Source organism: Clavelina lepadiformis, chromosome 4 (assembly GCF_947623445.1).
Source record: "Clavelina lepadiformis chromosome 4, kaClaLepa1.1, whole genome shotgun sequence".
Taxonomy (NCBI): Eukaryota; Metazoa; Chordata; class Ascidiacea; order Aplousobranchia; family Clavelinidae; genus Clavelina; species Clavelina lepadiformis.
In genome coordinates this window covers 19,533,463-19,555,821 of record NC_135243.1, presented here as the reverse complement: position 1 = coordinate 19,555,821, position 22,359 = coordinate 19,533,463, and the positions used below count along the sequence as shown (strand labels likewise).

The 22,359-nt window shown below is 36.0% G+C and overlaps 1 protein-coding gene across 2 annotated transcripts; it reads left to right on the top strand.

Annotated features, from left to right (window-relative positions):
- The first annotated feature begins 5,982 nt into the window (after positions 1 to 5,982).
- On the top strand, positions 5,983 to 13,011 carry LOC143453352 (uncharacterized). Of its 2 annotated transcripts, XM_076954648.1 has the most exons (14): positions 5,983 to 6,321; positions 6,399 to 6,560; positions 7,074 to 7,554; positions 7,724 to 8,351; positions 8,495 to 8,686; positions 8,800 to 8,904; positions 9,209 to 9,394; positions 9,490 to 9,586; positions 10,037 to 10,399; positions 10,463 to 10,583; positions 10,798 to 10,918; positions 10,993 to 11,089; positions 11,248 to 11,422; positions 11,587 to 13,011. In XM_076954648.1, the coding sequence occupies exons 1-14, from the start codon at positions 6,270 to 6,272 to the stop codon at positions 12,404 to 12,406; spliced, it is 3,600 nt and encodes a 1,199-aa protein (XP_076810763.1). In that variant the 5' UTR covers positions 5,983 to 6,269; the 3' UTR covers positions 12,407 to 13,011. The 2 variants fall into 2 exon arrangements, with proteins under 2 accessions (XP_076810763.1, XP_076810762.1); XM_076954647.1 differs by having other exon boundaries at positions 5,987 to 6,321; positions 10,037 to 10,583.
- Positions 13,012 to 22,359: the final 9,348 nt, after the last annotated feature.

The window sequence follows — 22,359 nt, the reverse complement described above, 5'->3', positions numbered from 1 at the left end:
TCTATTCCAATGCGGTACAAGGCACTGAAACTGCGCGTGCAAAACACAGTTGACCGTTATCTGTCAAGCGAGATTTTAGTCTATCTTCGTGCAGTTGTTTACATTTCCCATGCATAACATTGCTGTAAATTGTAAATGTAAATATACATTGTAAATGTGTGATTAAATGTCGCGTGATTAAATGTCCTAGTGATTATGTGTCTGTGATTAAACGTCGCGTGATTAAGTGTCGCGTGATTAAGTGTCACCAAACCATCGTCTATGTATCACTTATATACGGGAGTTTTTTGAGATTGTTAATTTGAACAGTGCTTTTTGTACTGTACTGACCCATGGTCTTTGTAAAATGTATATAACAAAAGCATACCAAACCATAGAAATTTTTTACATTTTGACAGTAATACAATAGAAAGTTTAATCATAACTCGAACTTAATTTGGCTTAAACTTAGTTTTTATGGTATAGACTATAGATTATAGACCTGTGATTCCCAAACTGTGTGCCGCGAAGCTTTTTGGAATTGGGGAAAAGAACCGTATGAATATTTAAAACAAGGCATGCAGACAAGCACATGCGACTAAAATGCGCTCTAACTGCTTCAATAGCTGATAAATAAGCACATCCATCGCCTTAACACGTGAAATTAATTTTTTTTAAAGCAACTTTTCTTCTTCTGTAAGTGTGCCGCGAACGTTTTATAAGTGTGCCACAAGCTGAAAAATTTTGGGAACCAGTGGGCTGTAGACCCTTTCCGAGTTATTGTCTGGGTGGCAAGAGTTTTTCTATTGCCTATACTTAACAATGGATGTCGACCCACTTTGATCCTTTTTTAAATTACAAGCGTTCTGAGCATTGGATTGTAAAGATTTCAATGCACTGTAAAACAATAACTAGGCAACATATTTTCAAATGGTTTTATCGCGTAAAGGAATTCATATGCAACTCACCTGAGCGAAATCTTGACAATCCAATGCCCAAAGCGTTTGTAGTTAAAAAAAGAATCATGTATATTTTCAAACTTCTTATGTTTGATATCTCATGTTAATTTATAGTTTGAATTCGCTAATCTCAACAGACTTCAGGTCCCGGAATAACTCGTTAAGGCTTCATAAATTGTGTGTAATTTTTGTGTGTCCATGAGTTGTACCATACTGATGCTGTATCATGTGTAGGAAAGAGCAAATACCATAAGTCTTAAACGCCGCTTGGTGTCACGGCTTTAAGAAACTTCATTCGATTGTTGTTTAATCTCCTGGCGAGTTTAGTGTCGACTGTCAATTATCCAAGCAGTGCGCGAAGGCCGTTACTAATAATTCCCGTGTAGTCAGCAGAGCTGCCTGCAGTTGCATTTCCCGAGAACTGGAGCTAGGTCTTTCTCCGAAGGAGAGGCAGTCCAACAACGTTTTGAGCTGGGATAGTTCGTTGCTAACTGTCGAACTCAGTCATTTAGCCTGTCGTGCGTTCATACGGTTCCGTTTGGGTACCAAAATGTTGTTCAGAAAATAATTGCACAAACAAACCCGTGGACTTACACCGGCAAGAAGTTCCTTTATACAGCATTGTTTGAAGACATCGCAGTCTTGCTATTATTGTCTTACACTAACAGATGACAATAACCTTGCTTGATTGGTGTAAACGTTGTCTTGACAATTGAATATTTGTCGTTGCTCGAAACGACTTACACCGACTTACTTCGATCATATGGGCATTAGGTTTGCAAAAACGACAAATCCGCCGATGGTCGGAATGAACGTCTTTGTACCAAATTAGAACCGAAAAACGGACAAGAAAAGTGGTTTAAAAAACTTTTGGTACGTTCAGAGTGCTCGCAGATAGATTCAGTTTCAACGAGCTCCTCAAAGAGTTGTCATAAAGCTGAACGCGTATACGTTTACGTTTGGCTCAACAAGCAAAATGCCAGGCAACAAGCTCTTTTTAAATCCGAACCTCGGCGAAGCAGGAAATAGAATTGGCGGAGGCGGAAGTTCAGGCACGAGAAGAGGAATCAGAGAAATGTGAAAAACCTATTAAAAATGATCAAACTTTCGTCTTTGTCAGTAACCTTTCGTACTCCACCACTGGAGCCACTGTTTAGCTCTCCGTAGCTGTCTAATTGCTTATAAGTCATCTTTTACAACAAAGTTTTTGTGCGTATAACTTACGTTCACAAAGAAATTTTGTATAACTAATTAATTTCCCCTCTAAACTTGCAAAATTTCTCACAGGTTAAGAATTGCTTTACTAAAGTGAAAACCGATTTGCAATGTTCTGTTCCACTTCCAAAAAATGTGAATTGAACGTTCTGTGCAAGTGCTGAATGCCATCTCGATGCAAACTGGGTACTTCGCCGTTACTGAATTGTTGGTGGAAAGGGCGCAAATTTCTAACTTATTTCAAAGCTGTCTTACAAACCACTAGACTGTATAAAAACCTTCCCCTTCAATGTTTAAGAAAAGATTTTCCCAACGGTCATGTATGGTGTGTCATCATCGAAATTCAGCAAAACGAACTACAGACGGTTCATTTTCAGTTTATTTTCAAGGTTCAATTCAGTTTATTCTCAAGGTTTACTTTCGATTTATGCGATTCATGATTTATACGAGGTCGCTGAGTCTTTTGTTTCCATTTGAGCTTTATAAACTGCCTCCCTCAGTATTTTAACTTTAATTTGAAGAAGTATTGGTACACGTGAAGGTTTTCATGCAGAAGATTTTAACGTTCGGGGTTAGTGTGGTTTAGTGTGGTTTTGTGTCCTCACAAAATTTCTTACATCTCAAAAAATACTTTTTGGTATAGGCATGTCGCATTGATTGTCATGGAATGTAAGTATACTTGGCGTTTTAATTGCTGGCTACCCTTGTAAGGGTTCGTTCAAGCCTTGAACAACGCAGATATCCTGAACAATCTTATACTGTTACGCATCCACATCCTATTTCAGCTTTGAACTTGCCCTTTATCGAATGTGGATAGTTTTAAGGATCCGATAAATAATCTACAGCTAGAATGAGGGTATAGTATCAGCCAGAAACCTAAAATTATCCTTCGAAATGAATGTGGCATCGGCGCCAGTTTCCATTCTAAATTTTACGTCTACGTCTTTAACCGTAAATCTTTTTTAAGTTTTCTCATCGTAACGGTTTGTTGCTTGGGGCGATTTTGCCCCTGAAATACGTTGTAACACGATCTTTGCGTATTTCATTACAATCTGGATTTTGCGTTTGAAGGTTTTTGCGAAATACCAGTGTTTATCGCGGTAAATATGCATCCCGTTATACGTGAAGGGCAGTGAATTCGAGCTTGTGTTATACCAGACAGAAATCACAGGTTGACGTAAAACAACTCTTTAAGTGTAAACAAAAATAAAAGAAACGTCAAACACAATACAAGCTTTAATCCTTTACCTGACTCGCGTTTGCTCTAAATTGTAAAGAGTTGTTTTTTTGTTTGTGTTTTTGTCCATTCACTTTATTTCACTTAACTATAAAACGTTTGCGCCTTTATTGCATCGTTTTAAATTCGTGAAGGTATGCTTACTATAATACTATGTTTCACGTGATAAGTTTCATCTTATATGAAGTGTAGCAAGTGCAAATTCAAAACGATATTCTAGAGTAGCGCCGCAGAGTATTAGAATAATTTTTTTAAATATATGTAAGGTGGTGTATCTTTTCACGATAGGAAAAGCCTAAACCATTCATAGGAGAGCTATTATGATTATTATGGTAAGCCCCACAATTTAGCTCAACCCATACAACAAAGCAGTGAGTTAAATGGCAGTGAGAGCTGTCCATTTACGTTGCAAAAAGAACCACAGAGCGGCACTCTTAGTTAAAAAATAGAGTCATATATAGGGATTATCTACTTGAATGGTCATTTGTTTAGCAGTGGCCGTGTGATCAGCGGAGCAAATAATCCCGTTCTGTTCAAACAACACCAATATTCGTCGCATCAAATAGTTTTCTACCAACATAGGTCATCGTAAAGCCCCTTTTATTCGTAAACGGAGTACAATATAGCCCAGTCATTTAGTTTCTAGACTGTACGCTTGTAGACTACAACCTCTAACCTCTATGCTGTAATCATCATATGAAAAGTGATAGTGGGGCATGAGTAATAAGTAAGGCCATTTAAAGTCATTAAAGTCATATTTTTTTCTATGCATCAGTAAGTCGTGAAATCAATTTTAACGCAAAAACCGCATCCCTATGAGGTATATTAAGAAAGTTATGAAGTCATATAAAGTCATATTTTCCTGGTTAGGTCATAAATCAGCTTTTTAAGTTATATAGTCATATTTTTGAGTTATAAAGTCATATCGTTGTATACTTTAAATAAAAAGTACCAATTTAAGCGGTGAAGCAATTAAGCACTAAGAAAGTAAGGCAATTTCTGATTGATCGAAGGCAAACTGTAGGATTAGCCTACATAATACTTACAGTCACAGGCCTATATTTTATGAGGTCACACATTGCATTGTGTTGCAACACAATCTGTTCTACAAAAATTACATTAAGAAGCGATTGGACAAAAACGATGTGAAACAAATTATGGAGTTACAAAGACAAGACATTTCACCAGCGCTTTATGCAAAACTGCAGAAGTGTCAACCCACATCAGCGTCTGTGGAGTGCTCATTTTCCTTACTAAAGTCATTTTTACGTCCAAATCGTAACTTTAAAGACTCTAACATTCCACACTACATGAAACTGTACTACAACAGTGGTTTAAAATAAAAATGGATGTGTATTACTGTTGTGTTGCGTATGTTTTACTCTTTAGTTCCGTGAGTGACGTTGTTCGCATGTAAAAATACACGATTTTCACATAAAGTCATATAAAGTCATAATTTCCAAAAAAAAAATAAAGTCATATTATTGATTTTTTAAGGTCATATAAAAATGGCCCTACTAAAATTTAGCAACTGACCTTTTTGATTCAGCAAAACAATATTCTGCGCGTATGTTCAGGATAAAGTCACATCACGTCTTCTGCGAGGTGACAACCTGAGAAAGAAAGTGGATAGCAATCATGTAGGTTGTGTTGAACGTAAGACATAATGCAAGTGATGGTAGATCCGATACAGTGTAGTGGAAACTGAAGCTACAAAACAGTAAAAGTTAAAATTCGATTATTTCAGTCAAATTACATTAAAAGTTTGATTTCGTTAGGATTTATTGCATTTTTAAACGTACGGCAACAAAAATATATTAAAATATATAACAAGACGTAGTAAATTCCCGACAGATATTTTTTGAATTTCGAACAGTTTTGCTGCATAAATATAGAGAACGAAACAACAGCAAACAAAGGAAAAGTTTTTAAAAAGCCGCAATAAGGGCGAGGCTTTAAGTAAGAACAGTGAGCTTGAATCGCAGGCTTGTATTTGTGTCAAGCATCGACATGAATATGAGTTACATCTGTCCACATGCTATGCATGCGCCGTATTCCTGGCATCTAGTGGCAAGATAAAGTAAAAACTGCTTTTCTTGAATAAATTGATGATTTTATAATGTACAGTGGACGAGTACAGGCTGAAGTGAAGACGTATGCGCTTGCTTGGAATATGAGAAGAAACAAACCCAGCAGTTAGAAGTAAATAGGATAAGAGAAGACTTAAAAGCTCAAAAGAAGAAAAGGGTCCTCTCTTCTGCTTTCATCTGCTTTTGGTGCCAGAAAAAATGCCACTCTAGAAACAGATTGCTAAGCCGCATTCTACGTTGCCTTCAGCATCGACCTGATCCGTTTCAGGATCCATAAAGTATTTCGACACTAAAGGAAACCAACTTAGCTTACTTCATTCATTCTTTAATACCCCAATTGGCGTCCCGGTAAATCTATTGCTATAACAGAAGCGTCATGTGTGGTGAGTGGACAATGTGTGTGGACAGTAATGGTACATGACTACATGGACAACGTTGTAGTTGACCTATAACATCTATAAATAGGTTAGTTTCAGTTTATTTGATAATCAGTTTTTCAATTATTTAGTTAATCAATCAATTTATTTAGATTGTCACCACACTGCCTACTGCACGTGGTATTCAGTATATACGGGAGTACAAAACCAGATATAGCGAGTGTTTATTTAGGTTTAACAATCAATCAGCTTTTGCAAGAAAAAGTGTGATATGTTGTGAGAATCTGTTTATACGTTTCGGAAAGTATTTGATGTTCTTAGTAGCATATGTAATTTAATGCTTATCTGTAATTTAATATAAGCATTAGATAAAACGTGAAAAGTACAGTATAGTGAAGGTATAGTTACAAAGATGCCGCTGAAGGAAAATGCGTCGGAAGTGTTTAAGTCCATCCTACCACAAGGTAAACATAATAGGCAATAATAAGCTTAGTCAACTGTAATCCAAGTCAACTGTAAAAGTAAATAAAAATTTTTACAGGTAACATACTAAACGACAATGGTACTGACGTCGACCATTTGGGTCATGTGGTTTACGCTGAAGCTCTGGTTCGACAAATTGAAAGAATCGAAACACCAATGACTATTGGAATTTTCGCGAAATGGGGCAGCGGGAAATCATTTCTTATGAAACAAGTCGCAAGTAAATGTGCTTTTCTAAAATAAAATTAAAGCAATTGATTGTTCAAATGTTTTACATCTTGTTTTCCTAAATGAAACTTTGAACACTTTAGGGCTTAGGCAATGTTTATGTTTTGAAGAAAATATTTAAAATAGTGAAGTTAAAGAAGATAACATACCAACTTATTGGAAAAAAAGAACTGGTGTCTATTAAATTGTAAATGAGCTGTCTTTGCGAAAATATTTTAATTAAATTAATAAAACATTTTCATTTAAAACCGTACATTTTAGTTACGTTGCCAGTATATGTTGGCTATGCTTTTGCCGTAGTTTCAGCAAATAGCCATTTTCATAAAATGAGGTCATAATGAATCAGTTTGATAGTGCAAACGTTGTCTGGAGACCGGTAAAAAACGTTCAAGAAGAACAAACTAATTTACTTTGGATGTATAATAGACATTACGCATAAAAATATCGAAACGCAATTCTGAATAAATAAAATTTGAAGTTATTGCTTTCCAAATTTTTTCACCAGATTTAGTAGCTATGAAGCAGATGCAAAAAGAAACTGAACAAGAAAATAATTCACCAGACGGGCATCGAATTATACATTCTACAAGCCTGGTGTTCGCTGTGTTTATGCTGTGCTTTGTCGTCCTTTTCACAATACTATCCATACGACCGGAATTTGTGACTGCCAACGCATCAGTTGGAATCTTGCGCACTGCATCGTTGATCTGCTTGATATGTTGCCTCTTTCTATTTCTTTTAGCAGTTCAAAGATTGGGCAGTGATTTGGTTAAAAAAGGAAGTTTCAGTTACTTTGATATTTTACCTTATGCTTTTTTCACCAAGTTACCGATTTGCGAAAAGAAAACTGCTGTAGTTCGTGTAGCACCAAAGCAAAAGATAGCGTTACGACAGAGGGAAGTGCCCGAAAAGAAGTCGCCTTTTCTTGGAAATGTGGAAAGCAAAACGGATAATACAGAAACCAAAAAGTCTTCAACTCGTCGCCGGTAAGACAGACAAAATGTTAAGCAAAAATTTATTAAAACATCTCACATACAGTGGAAAGAAACACTGCGCAAAATGATAATTAGTGTTTTAATACAAATAATTGTATTACAATAGTATTTACAAGCTAACCAAACCATTAGCTACAGTACTATATACAAACATACACAGATACATTTTTGTTCACTTTAACGCTTGGGAATACGCTGGATGTGACACCTTGTGGGCAGGGATTGTCACCAACCTGGCAGACAGCGTGGAAAATGAGTTTGGGAAATTAACAGCCCGACTATTTCGTACTATCAATCTGAGCGTGATAGACAAAGAGACTGCAGTTAATACAGCAACATCGTCTAAGTTATTTGTTCGACTTCCCGCTAAACTGGAGCAAGAATGTGACGTGAAAAATATGATGAAAGAATACGGAGTGGTGAGGCATTGTAAACTTTTCAACCCAGCACGTCACACAGCATTTACGAAAAAAACAAACAATGACAGTAATTGGTGGGAAATTGGCTACAATCGCGAAAGGGAAGCAAGTGCTGCTACAAAGACATTATCAATCCTTGGAATACAGGCTCAGACAGATAAGCCGCAAGCAAATAAACCAAATGTTGATTCTTCATTGGCAGGTAAAAGTCAGAACCAACGATCGTTTTGGAAACACTATCTCAAGCACCCTCGAGTAACGTTTAAGGTCTCAAATTTAGCCTGGATTGTCCTGTTCTCAATAATGTTATTGCTTGTGCCAGCTATATGCTCGTACGTCATAGCTACCTATCAAAATGGTGAAACTGAGGTAAGGATATCTCATACATGGACCAAGCTATGGCAAACTTTATCTTCCAGTTTGATGTGTTTTCACATATGTTTCGTGTAATTAAATCTGATTAGGTTATAAGAATATCCTATAAAAACTTAAGTTTTCTTTTTAATCCAAAGCTATCCAGCAGTGCTGCAATAGTAACACAAATTTTGTCGTGGCTACCTGCTGGAGTTGGGATATTTTATGGATTTGTCAAGGTTATTTGGGCGATGTTCAACTCACAAAGAAGCCGTGTCGAAAAAGCGCTAGAGGGCGTTAGAGGAAATTTGGCAGGAGAACTCGGATTCATGGACAAAATAAAAAGCGAAGTAAAAATTGTTTTAAAGTTATAAAAATACCTGATTCGATTATTCAATTGTTTGGTTTAAAAACCTAAATAGTGAGTTTATGTGTAAAATGTTTTTGAACCCTGTTTTTACAGGTACATGCTATGGGCGACCTCATTCACAGCATAGAGTTTGCTCACAATGTTGAATACAAAGTGGTTATAACAATTGACGACTTAGACCGCATACCGCTGTCAAAGGTACAAATATATTGAACAAAGCTTTAATATGCTTTTAATTTTTTCTTATTCATCTCCAATTAAATCTGTAGCCCAGGCAAAACTAACAACACGAAAATATTAATATTTCAAAAATCATGATCTTATCTTGTAAACTTTTTAGCTGATTGCGCCTTTTTACTTATAGCCTAGATACAACATTGATTCAAGTCAATGTACCGTAACTAAGTTGCTCGTATTTTACCTGCCATAAATTTATTTAAAACGTTATTGTTACCAACGACATTTGTAAACAATATTTTTCTTTTGAAAAAACGATTTTCAGGTAAGGCCAGTTCTGGAAGCGGTCAGCATTCTTCTCAGTGATCGTCACAGTCCATTTATTTGTCTCATCGCTGTCGACTCTAGAGTAGTTGTTCGCTGCTTCGAGGAAGAAACCGAGGAAAATTCAAAAACTAACGGATACGAATATTTGAAAAAGATAATAAATTTACCTTTTTGTTTGCCAGAAGTGAGTCAGAGAAGTTTAATAAACACCTCAGTACAACCGTGAACTGCAATGAAAAAATATGTTTGTTTATTTATTCTTATTTTGCTGCTTTCTAGATAGATACCGGAGACAAAATTCAGTTCTTGGCTGGATTAATGGACGAAGCAGATTACACGAAAGATATCGTAGCTTATAAGACCGTTTTGGAGGAAGGTATAGTACGCTTACCATACCTGTTGGTAATATTCACATAATAAGAAGTGTTTTCTTAACTGTCATGATGTAGTGTTTCAATTGTCTGTAACAAATTTGCGATTTTTTGGGTGAAATGCTTTTCTTATCACTCAAAATTTCCGATACTTTTTTTTGTAAGCACAAGCGTATTTTTATGTCAGATATTTTAGATCAGAGAAATGATGCCATGGCTCCAAGTACGCGGGAATTACTTAACGTTATTTTTCGGTAGTCTGTACATGATACAATTGTTCCAAGTTATTGTGGTTTCTTGTGTATACTTTCTGCGCATATCGTTACCGTAATAAATGTCACACATGCAACCCTTAAAACATAATTGTTCTTCATTTGTTAACTTTCGTGTAACTTTACATCATTAAATTATTCTTAAGTTTTTTCAATTCTAACAAAGACAATTTTCCGACGTAGATGAGCAATCGTGGCTGGACGAGAATGTTGCATTTAAGGGTAACGAGGAAACCGAAAATGATCAGGAGATCGGTGAATTGAGAAATATTAAGTCCGGATCTAATTCATCTCTTTCGTCATATAAACCTGAATTAAAAGGTGCTATGTCAGATCCAAGTGCTACGTTCACACTATTGTCATCGTCTAGCTCGTGGTCCCGAAACACAATGACATTGTCGACTACTTCAACGCCGCCACCCTCATCGCCTGTCCAAAAGTCACCGTCAGTTTCAGGATCTTCTATAAAGAAACCTAAAACACCTATTTCGGATTCCTTGCCAACCCCAACAGAACCAATCATAACACATGGATCGCCACTCTCAGGTACACTCTCCATTCAAAATTCCACTTCTAGTCCAGTAATTTCTTTGGCTTCAACGACCGCAGGCAAAAAGACTGTTCATGGTGATGTTCCATTAAGTGCCCTGAAAACAATTTCCAACAGCTACAACCAACAGGAAGTCGCTGAAGCTCCGATCAATTTCCATCGATTTCTCTTCACATGCAGGTAAGATTTTCTTGATGCAGTTACAGTTAATTTTGAAAATACAAGCACATTGCACTAAGAACGAGCGACGCAGCATATACTGTTTTTACTAAGCAACACATCCAATGATACTAGCTCGCATTATACTAGCATTTGATGTTGCAGTAATCCTTATTAAACCACAAGTCTGACAATGTTAATAGTGTATAATTGCCATTATGTTTATGACTTAAAGGGATTTCATGTTGGAAAACAGTATGGTTGTAGAACACCTTCAGGGAAATCCAAGAAATATCAAACGAATATTTAACGTCATATCCGTGACTGCTTCCATTATCCAATGTCATCAACGCAGGGTGAGTGACAAGGATATATTTTTGCTGTAAAGGTCATTCACGGTCATTTTATCAGTTTTCTGCTTCGATTTCAGAGAGAAAAAGAAACTTTTCTCCGTCAGATATCGGAAGGAGAACATAGCGGAATATCTGCAGATCACGAAGAAGATGAACAAAAACAACAAATTTTAGGTTAACGTTTTCCATATGCTTTCGAATCAATATTCATTTCATCAATATTGATAAAAATACTGTACTTGTAATTAATAATAATACTGATCAAAATACTGTAATTCTCGGAATTACTACACGCAAATGCTTTTGTCGTTTATCATATTGACAAACTACAGAAGCCCGAAATGTGTATCTGGCCCAAGACGTTGTTCTCTGGGTGATACTTGCAGATCAGTGGCCCTACAGAACTAGCTACCTCCTTCAAGTCATAGAAGATGCCGATCAAAGGACTGCTGCTGGCAGAAGAAGCCAGCAGATAATTGATAGCACACCCTTGATTGATATATACATGTACGTTGCAACAAATAAATATTACGACAACACTGTTGTTACAGTATATATATATATACATGTAGTACTATACTTTGCAATAAACACAAGTTTCGCGGTACACCAAACCTTTTTGTACAAACAGCATACAAGATTTAGCCTAATATTTGTCAAATGTTTTGCAGGACCGTCTGTCATGAACTTACAAGTTCGGATTCTTCTTGTAGCCTTCTGTCTCTAGATGGTGACCCAGATATCCTCTACAGCTATCTAGTTAACCTAAAAGAGAAAAATCGGTTGAACAAGTCAAGGGTGAAAGAACTTTTTAAATATACTGTCAATCTCGATTACAGTTTGAAACAGGACATTTCGCATGAACGTGGAATGAACGACATGGCTAATCTAACAAAGAGTAAACTGCACAAACAACACAAAGCAGATTCTACAAGATCTCTCAATTTGTTTCAGTCAAACAACGTTCAACAACCTCCGGTTGTGAAGTTTGTAGAATCCTGCTTCAGGTGCAAACAGTTACCTCAAGATTGCAGGTGTTTTGAAGAGTTTGAAAAACGAGTTGGCTTCTTGCAAGCGTGTCTCCCTACCTGCTACCGCTGTAAACGCATCGAAGAAGAATGCTGCTGTAAGCGTGAATTTCTCATTCAAATCAGCAATCTCTATGAGGTTATGATAGAACATCAATGTAAAATTGACTTCATTGGGGAAGATTCACCCTGTGGTTTTTGTCGTAAAGGCAAAAGTGAAGAATGTGTTTGTAATGATGAATGGCATAGAATGCGAGACTACATCACCAGCCTAAAAGGAAACCATTTGGCAGAATCTGACAAAATCTGTTACATTTGTGGAAATTTACGAGCCGAATGTTTTTGTCAGGCTTACTCAGAACGATTCTATATGTACGTCAAAGAAACCCTAACGGTTGTTGCACAGAAAGACAATGCCGACTATTTAAGCTCATTCTGTATAGATACAAGTTGTTGGGGCTAAGTGAAACAAGTGACGGTAATTTGCTATAGCAAAAAGTTTCAGATAATATTTCAACCACGAGTTGTCTAGTATTGCTTGCAACCTGAAAAATAATCGATAAAAATTAACTTTGTTTCGAAACGTAATGTTTGAAAAGCGATTGCATAACCAAAATTGTTAAAAATGTTCGTCATTTTAAGTACTGCTGACATTATTTTAGATTCGCCGGGTAACTAGATCTCTACTTTTCATCAAAATCTGTAAATGTTTAAGTAATAATGTCTGATAGATGTCTTCATACAAGGTCTGGGCATTTCTTCCCATGCTCTTTAGGCTTATGTTTGAGCCACGTTGAATGGCATTGAACAACTTTTCCAACTGATCTTCATCGAAAAGTCTTTAAATATTTGGAATGGCTATGGGCACTGGGCAGGTGAAGAAGTTCGCTTAGGCTCATGACTGCAGCCATTGTGACCTGCCACTGGGCATACCAATGAAGAAATGAAGATTGGTTTGAGAGGAAACTGCTGGTAGATTGTATTAAAATGAATTGGCTGCGTGTTGCTGTCTGTGTAAAGACGCAGGTTGTGTGACAGCAAATACAACTGCAAGTGCTTTTACAACTTCTCTGTCCGGGTTGCATCGAGTCATCCAGTAAATCATTGCAGGGAGAGCAAGCTTGAGGTCACCGATCTAAGGTCTAACACCGATACAAATGAAAGTTGCAACGGTAAAAAACAGATCCGTTTAGCTCTACAACCGGTGCATTAATATATAATCTAATACAGCACAACTGGGCCTATTTAAGTTAAACAAGGCTATATAGGCATGGACATAATTAAACGCAAAACTTAAATAAACGCTACTGCAAAATCAACATATCTACAGTCTACAGTACACAATAACACTTGCAACTAACTTGAGCAGCAAGATAAAATGAAAACATGTAAAATTGCAGGGACGTGTATCAAACGTTGCGGAATTGCTAATTAAGTAGGATGCCAGTTAACCGGCCTAAAGCAAAACAATTAAAATTCCCGCGAGAAGGGAAGATTTTCCAATGGAAATAAAGAATTTAGTCGGAATACGCAAGACGCCACTTATGGCAGTGTCGATGTGATGCTGGGGCCCAAGGAAGGTGCGCATTGCTCATCGGTAGAAGGGTAGTGCTAGAGGAAGGTATGGATTTCAAAAAAGGGTCAATTTCTTTCTTTATGTATAGTAAAATTACTAAAAATGCAATTAGTCAAAAATCTGATTATTGCATGTGGACTAGGATTGCCTGATACTATCTCGCATTCGAATAATGCAAAAATTACATATTTATACTTTCCGTTATAGGCCCAAGTCAAAAGTGCATTTTTCAACCTAAAAGCGCACCATTCCTACTTTTTCGTGCCATTTTCTATCCAAGTTTTCATTCCAGTCGACCTGAAACTTTGAAACGTACTAACTATTCGGGGAGTTTCTAAGCTAAAAACACCAACCATGCTGCACTCTGATTTATTTAAAAACATTTGTCTTAACCCTACGTAAGAGTCTAACAAAACCAGAGAAATCTTACTTTTTTCAAGTATACAGTTCCAAGAGCTGTTGTTCGAAGAGTCGCAGGTCCAACGAACCAGCTTGAACAATCAGTTGTCTCCTCAAGGTGTCCCAAGGGTTACAAAACATGAACAGTTATTATTCCATAACATATTACACGTCAGTAACTAGTTTATGCGTTACTGTATTGCCAAACGCATTGGCCATATGTACTTTACACTATTTCAAAACATGACCAGAGGTTTGGTTCTACATTTTACTTGTTGTGCAGCACAATAAGACCGTAGCCGGGGTAAATAATTTTTTACAGAGGCAAACAGGTCAAGTAAGTCTTTGGTTAAGTGTGCTGTTAAATATGGTTTAACAATATAAATGTTTTGTGCCAGAATTATAGAAAACTTGCAGCAGTAATAAGTGCTTCGTTTGCCTCAATGTAGCTACGGCATGGCTATATTGCAACGAATGAAAAGTTTTTTGAAATATACTGTAGATGAAAACTGGCTGTTGTATAGTTTTTTTTGTATAATTGTATAACTTCTGTTATGAACCGCAGTTCGAAAAAATAAATAACTAGACTATAATTTCGAATTTTTGTTGTGGGATCGGCAGACTTTAAAATTTATGCAACGCTATCAGTGGGGCTTCACAGCCATCAGACAAAAACATTAAGTAACATACAAAATATAAAAACCTGAAAAGAGCAAAACGTGAAAATATTTTACATCAACAATAAAATCAATATTTAAAACGTTACAATACAAAAGCACAGTGGGAAAAATACGTTTTTAGTAATCTTTAAAAAATGTTAAGGTTTTTGGTATCACGCACATCTTGCTGTATAGGTGGTTCCAAGGCCCGATAGCTGACATGTATAGTGTACTGTTGCTGTAAACGACACAAAACATCTTACTTATGAAACATGAACCGATGACCTATAAACCAGTCATTAAAGCAAAGGATATAACGCCTATTATAAGATATATATATTATATCTATCATGCTTCTTTCAGGTCGAGAGTTCAGAAATAACATTAAGATTTACAACTGTAACGAGCGTCTTGTAGTCAATCTTTGATGTAAAAGGTCGTCTTCTCCAAGTAAGCTGAAACGTGTTTAATATCATGTAATTATTCATACTTGTTAGTGCACGATCTGATCTTATCACCTGAGCTCGTATCGAAGTCATCGTCTAAATTCTTAAGTGATTAATATAGTAAAGTTACTACATAAAACATGCTTCTTCATTTCCGCGTGGTCAGTAATAATCTTGTAATGCACCAATTGGATTATCATCAGAGATACATTGATATGTTGTGTTAAAACAAGGTTTTTTTAATTAGAGCATACAGCACGTTTTGCATAGCAAAATTATATTTCTCAAACAATTTTTCACACTGAAATAAAATGCTATTTTTATATCGTGTGAAAAATATTACTTTATTTAAAAAGGCGACATTGTAAGAAATAAGCAAGTCATACAAATGGATTTGTAGGTTTAATCAAAATTCAAATGTTAACGTAGGTGAGAAATATGAAGTGTGACATCTTGTTGCTTGCTTTGTTTGTTACTTCATTGCAAGTGCGTTCAAACAAAATCGACTTCAATGACCTTTGGCAAGGATTAGACCGGAATGTTCAAGAGTTTTTGCTGAAAATAAACCCCAATATTTCGCAAGCTGATTTGGTGGACGCACTACGTAAGTCTTTTCGGAAAATATTTCGCAAAAATCAACATATCACCTACTACACTATACTGGGCATAATTGTTTAAAATGTAACGGCCAAACTATAAAACTGGCAAAGGAAATTGAAACCAAGCTTTGTATACGCAATTTCACAGTTATTTATTTCTAAATTAAAAGTCTATAGAAGTTATTTGTAGGACTATTACTAAGTTCTTACAGATTTTGTCGGTTGCGACAATAACATCACGCTATAACTGGATATAGTGTGAATACAATTAAGTCACTACAAATAAAACCATAATTCGATTAAAACTTGAAACGATTGAACAAGTGTAAGCAAAACGTCTGACGTCATACCTTTGTCTGGCGAGATTATAATATTTCAGCAAATGGTTTTTTGGTGGTTCTGGTGCGTTGATAATTTTTTAATGACGATTAAAGTAATAGATTAAGCTGTAGCGTCATTTTATTTCTGTTTCAAAGCAAGTCACTTATATGTTGTTGCTAAATTTAACTAGGACTTAATTCCTTATATAATTTTTTCAAATTTTTTTTCTATAAACCTATATTTATATTTTAACTCGGCAATACTGTGCAAAGTTTGCATGGCTTACCTTGTCTGTATATCTAAAGCTCGTATTTGACTTGAACTGTAGTGTGCGGTAAATTTGGTAACATATAGACTTAACATGATTTATTCGATTTCCAGAAAAAACGGTTGTTTTATATATCTTTTATTTTATTTACAAAATGTTGCCAAATTATTAACATTGGTATCACCATTTAGGAAGTTGCAATTACGGCTCGCTTGAAGATTTATTGGGGACCATAAGTTCTAATATCGTAATACCGAAATGTCAACCGTCAGAGCTCAAATGTAATTGTCCATTTTCGAATGAAGAGTTACTTGAATGCATTCCGTGGAGATTTGTTTGTGATGGATGGACTGACTGCAGCAATGGAGTCGACGAATTTCATTGTATTTGTCCACCTGGATATTTTCAATGCAACGACTGCCATCGTGGTGGTGCAAATTGTCTTGATAAGTAATCTTCGTATGAATGTATAAATGAAAGCAAAATAGACGATGATTACGAAGACTGCTGGAACCGAAGAGATGAAACAACATTCCGGTTTATTGAAGACAAATGGAAGTGTGACAATGGCCAGTACATCTTTCCATCATTCTTATGCGACGGACTAAACGACTGCAGCGATGGAAGCGATGAGCTTAATTGCTCCGAAATAATTTGTCCTTCTTGGTCACCACACAGATGTGATTGTAACATGGAAGGAAACAACACTTGCAAACACAGAAATCCTTGCTACGGCGACACAGGTATGCTTTCAAATACACATTTATCTCATACCTGAAACAATGAAACGTGAACATGTACTTCTAGTTAAAATTAGTAAACAGTAGCTTCTTTTATTGACATAACCTTGACTAGGAAAACACCTTGTGAGAGTATACCTAAACATAGATATCAAAATATTTTTGTAAGCGGAGTTTCACGAAGTGTTTCTCTGTAATCCTTTATTAATGTATTAGACAGTTCAACAGTATATTGCAATGAATGTCTTATATCGTATACACAAATCATTACTGTCAGTTTTAACCAACATAACTATTTTTTCAAACGCATCCCTTCTTTCTTTAAAATGATAAGTTGCCTGGCCTAATTTTTATAAAATAAAGATTTTGTAACGTCTTTCTACGTCTGAACATTTTCAACAATTACTTGAAGCGCCTTATATTAAAAAAGGGGTCATAATTATAAAACTACGCCATTTTCTAGCCGATAAACCAGTGGTTCTCAAAGGTTTTTTTCCGATTCCTCCCTTATCAACCCAAACACCGTCAATTCCTCCCCCCCAAAAACTCACAAGAAATAATTTCCAAAATTTTACACTACCTGAATATTGTCCGTGGATGATGTCTTTTGAAGATTTATCTCAGGAATAAAATTCAAAATTGCAAAAGAACGCTCTTACAAAATAACCAAACAAATTTACAAACAAATCGTTGCTCATTGTTAGTGAGAACCGTGAGCCTCATGTTGAGAAGTTAATAAAGAAAATCGAGGAGAAAGGCGTGTGATTTTTGCTCGAAGGTCTCCGCAAATATCTGGTGTTCTTCTTTTTTTCATCACTAGCTTACTAGCTAGTTCTATAAGTACCTTACTAACAATAAAGGGAAAACAATAGCCATTATGAACCAAACAGACACGTTTATAACGTCAGATGCAGTTAAGGAGTTTGTCCTCGCGCACTATTGTAGACATCTAAACAACCTCTTCGAGAGGATTTTTCTGTTACAAATAAAATTAAAACATTGAAGTTTTTTTCATATACAGTTTTTCCTCCCCAATTCCTCCCTAGAGAAAATTTTCTCCCTGGAATTAAAAATTCCTCCTTTAGCGATTCAAGTAGCCCGGTTTGAGAAGCACTGCGATAAATGAAGTTAAGGTGTGTACTAGTTGCGTTGCACTTAGATTAAGTGCTTAACTCAAACACGGACCCTTTCGGAAACCATTTTGTACTAACTCTTAAAAGTCATCCTTGGACCTCTTGCATCTACATTTTATGTATAAGCCTTAAAAATACAAGTATTTTTGTAGAACGATGCGATGGAGTTGCTTGGTGTGAAGATCACACAGATGAAAAGAGTTGCTCAGTTTGTCCAAGCAGTCTTCCAACTCCTTGCAACTGTAATCAGCTTGACAACTACACATGTAAAGGTGTTGGACCAACATGTTTCATTGAACTCGGTACAATACTAATTACAGTAAAGGTTAAAGTTCGCCCAAGGTTCTTGTTTCGATCAAATTCTGCAAAAATCTGTCAGACTTATAAATTAACACATGTACTTATGCATAACTACAAAATAACAGTGGGTATGACTTCAACGTGGCAGTTGTATTTTTTTCTATAGTCAGATGCGACGGCGGCGTTGACTGCACAGATGGTTCCGATGAAATAAATTGTACTTGTACTGAAAACACTTTCAAATGTTCTTGTGTCGGACTCACTTGTAATGTGCAGGAAGGATGTATTGGTATGGAAAATATCGACCATGGAAAGCTTGATTGCAAGGATGCTAGTGATGAATTTTATGTAAAAGTTTACAAACGAGTGCAATGCGGTCCCTGCGATATGACAATAATTCGATTGGATGAATCATCTAATTGTCGCTCACCATGGTGTGACAAAACTACCTGTTACGAAGTTCCCAGCTTAGAATGCTCACTTGAAACTATTGAACAATGCAACTCAACAGATGTTTTATGCACATCATTTTGCCCAGAAAATAGCTTGGACTGTAACAATATCCTACAATGTTCCGATCAAACAGAGATTTTGAATTACAACTTTTGCGATGGAAGTATTGACTGCATGGATGGCAGTGACAATGTCATTAGTGGAGTTGGTTTTAAATGCACATCGAAAGTTTCACCAGTTTCTTGTGTTATTCCGCAATGGAATCTTTACGATAACATTCCTCAATGCTTTGATAAGTCCGACTTATGCTTCAATGCAGATGGCTCTTTTAATTGCTTCAAATGTCTCGACAATCGTTTGATTATATCACCTAAGCAACTATGTGATGGTGTAATTGATTGCTACGATCTCTCCGATGAATGTCTTTGTGAGACTCCAACTTTGACAGAGTGCTTTGATATGTTTCAAACATCTGATCAGTCTGAGCAATCATGCGGTTTGAGTAAGAAAAATATTTTGATCCAAGATATTTCAAATACATTATGCTCCAACGCATCATGTACCATTAAAAAACCGAAAGTGAACGAAACAGAACTGATAGTATGCCGTACAAAATGGGGGACTTCATATGCTAAAAAATACGACGGAAGACCAGAATGCATCGATTTTATCGACGAATGTTTGTCATGTTCAAATCTTCCAGCATTCTGTAACGACACCTGTGTTTCGTTCTTTCCCATGGAAGATCGTTATTGCGATGGCTTCATAGATGAGGCATGGCATCACTTGAACAATTCAAACTGTCCTCTAGGTTTTGATGAACGAAATTGTTCAAAGAGATATAAATGCCAAGCAGGAAGAAAGATCAGTATAGACATAATGCAAAAATGCAATGGCATAGAAGACTGCAATGACGGATCTGATGAAACTGGGTGTGATGATAGACATTACTGTCTAACTACACAAGGACTCACTTCTGTTCCTAATAACTACAAGTTGGACGTTAAAGGAGACTGCATAGATGGAACATTTGTAAGAAAAGCGTTCACAAACTTATTGAACTCGTCCCAAGTTGAGTATAATACTGCAGTACCGTAGATCGGTTTCCTTTGTTCCCTACACTTTGCTTTACATAAGATTGGTTGCAATTATGTGCAGTTAAACTTATATGGAGTAAACTAAATTTATGTCTCTGTGTGTACATTTTGGAGGATTTAAAAAGCATATGACTGGTTGACTTTAATTCCGAGATTGTTTCTTTTATAGCATTAGGCCACTTGATTGTAATAACGTGTGACATTCATCCACGCTAACCAATATTTTTTATGTTTATGTTCAGACGAAAAGTTTTAATTTTGTTTCAAACTATTGCAGTTGTCATAAATGATCAAACGATGTGAATTTCGATTCAACAAAAAGCTTTTCTCATTTCAGGCGCAAACGAAGATGTACATCTAATTGATCAGTAAAATCCGGATGATTTGACAATATTTGTAATATCTAAATTGCTATCACAGAAAAGTTTTAAAGCCATCGACCTCACGCCTTGAAATTATCATTCAGCATAAGTGCTGCCAATTAACGCAATGATGATTAATAGGGCCATTTTTATTTTGACCAAAAAAAATGTTTTTGAGTTTATTTTTATCAAATTTTGAATTTATTTTGACCTAACGAGATTGCTTTATTGTAGAGGCCACAGGTCTTCCTCCAGTTACCCACACATAATATTTTGTCGATTTCAGACCCAAACGTAATATTTTGTCGAAAAGTCAAGGTTTTTTATGGATTATAAAAATTGCGTCGTGTTTTTTGGTGATAGATTTAGGTATAGCTTGTGTTATTTTGTCCTTGTGAAAAGGGCACTTTGCCTCGATTTTCTCCGCATGGTAAATTCTAATAAACAGCAAATTAAACAGGGAAGAAGTAATGTAACCCTCTTCACGCGGCATAAGGATTTTTTAAATACGTAACAATAAATAAACAATGGGCAATTTGCGATAAAAGTTACTGCTGATCCAAGTGGGCATTGTGACTTATTTCTTGCTTTTATGGGTTAATATGGTTTAATTGCGTCGCAGTTCCTGATTTACAATGCTTCCACGAGGATTTTTACAAAAATAACTCTCAAGAAACACAAAACTTAGTCAAAACCCATAATTTGACAAATTTTGACTTTATTGAAAATTTTGACTTTATTGTAAAATTTGACTTTATTTTGACCTATTAACTTCTTAGAAACAATCCCCTAGGTGCTGAAAACAACTTTATTCTTTGATTCGTGGTCAGACGAGGTCCTTAAAAATTTTTGACTTTATTGACTTTTGCGGGCCGTAATGATTATGTATTTGCAAATCAAATATGGTTCATTCTTCTGGCAGTAGTTTGGTAAATTTTCGCCAGGGTTCGATAGTTGTACAAATTGCAATAAAACAATGTCCAGCATTAAAACACCAAAATTTTTAATTGAAAAATTAATGTTTCGCTTTTAAGTCTTTCCCACCTAGAACCACACAAATATTTCAGATTTAGTCGGTTAGGTATTTTGATAAAAATATCAGGAACTGAAAAGGGTTAAACCTGCAACTTGCACAGAAACTTGGAAATGATTAAACGTTTGATAACTGGTGTTAGTCACTTGATACTCTATTGCCAACTAAAGTCAGAAGTGTAGGCAATAGGAGTTTAGCCTATGTCCAATTAGACGACATGAAGAGAAATTAACAACGTGAAGCTTCGTAATTGAATCAATTATGATTGTTATAAACATTAAAAATTCCAAAATCCAATCTCTTGCGCCCCTGTAGTTATGGTTCCTTTGGAAGGTACAGGTTACCCGTCAAACCGGTACCGTACTGGTTGCCGTGGTTGGGCAATAAGCTATCACCTATCAACCTTTTAGCAGTTAGAGCAATCTATACAGCTGTAACACTTACATACGTGATTTACAGTAGCCTAGGTATATTGCTAAGCTTATGATTTTGTTGATGTTGACTGTGATTAGCTATGACATCATAAGGCCCTTGTACATGCCAATTATCCGGTTTTTACTCAAACATTATACGAATCGGATAGATGTGTAAGAACATTTACGGTAAAATATAAAATGAAAAACTATCTTCATAGTGATAATTTTTTCCGGTGGTGACGTCATCAGGATTAAGATCTTCAGACATAAAATATTTTTGGAAAGAAAATATCAATCTGACACTGCATCGATTGCAAGACTGCGAACACGGCTTGCCACTTATACATAACACAGTTACAAAAACTTTGTCACTATGACTAGTCACGATGAAGATTGAGTGTCACATTCAACTTTTTATAACTTTTTTATTTACGACGAGTATAAAAATCACAAATGGAAAATTTGCACAATGTTAAAATCGTGATGAGGGAACATTGCACACGGATTACAAACGACAACGGTTATGCAATGCTAAGATATATTTATGGGATTATTCAATGCTATGCCGATATTTGTTTACAGTTAACCATGAGCAGTTACCATCAATACGACCA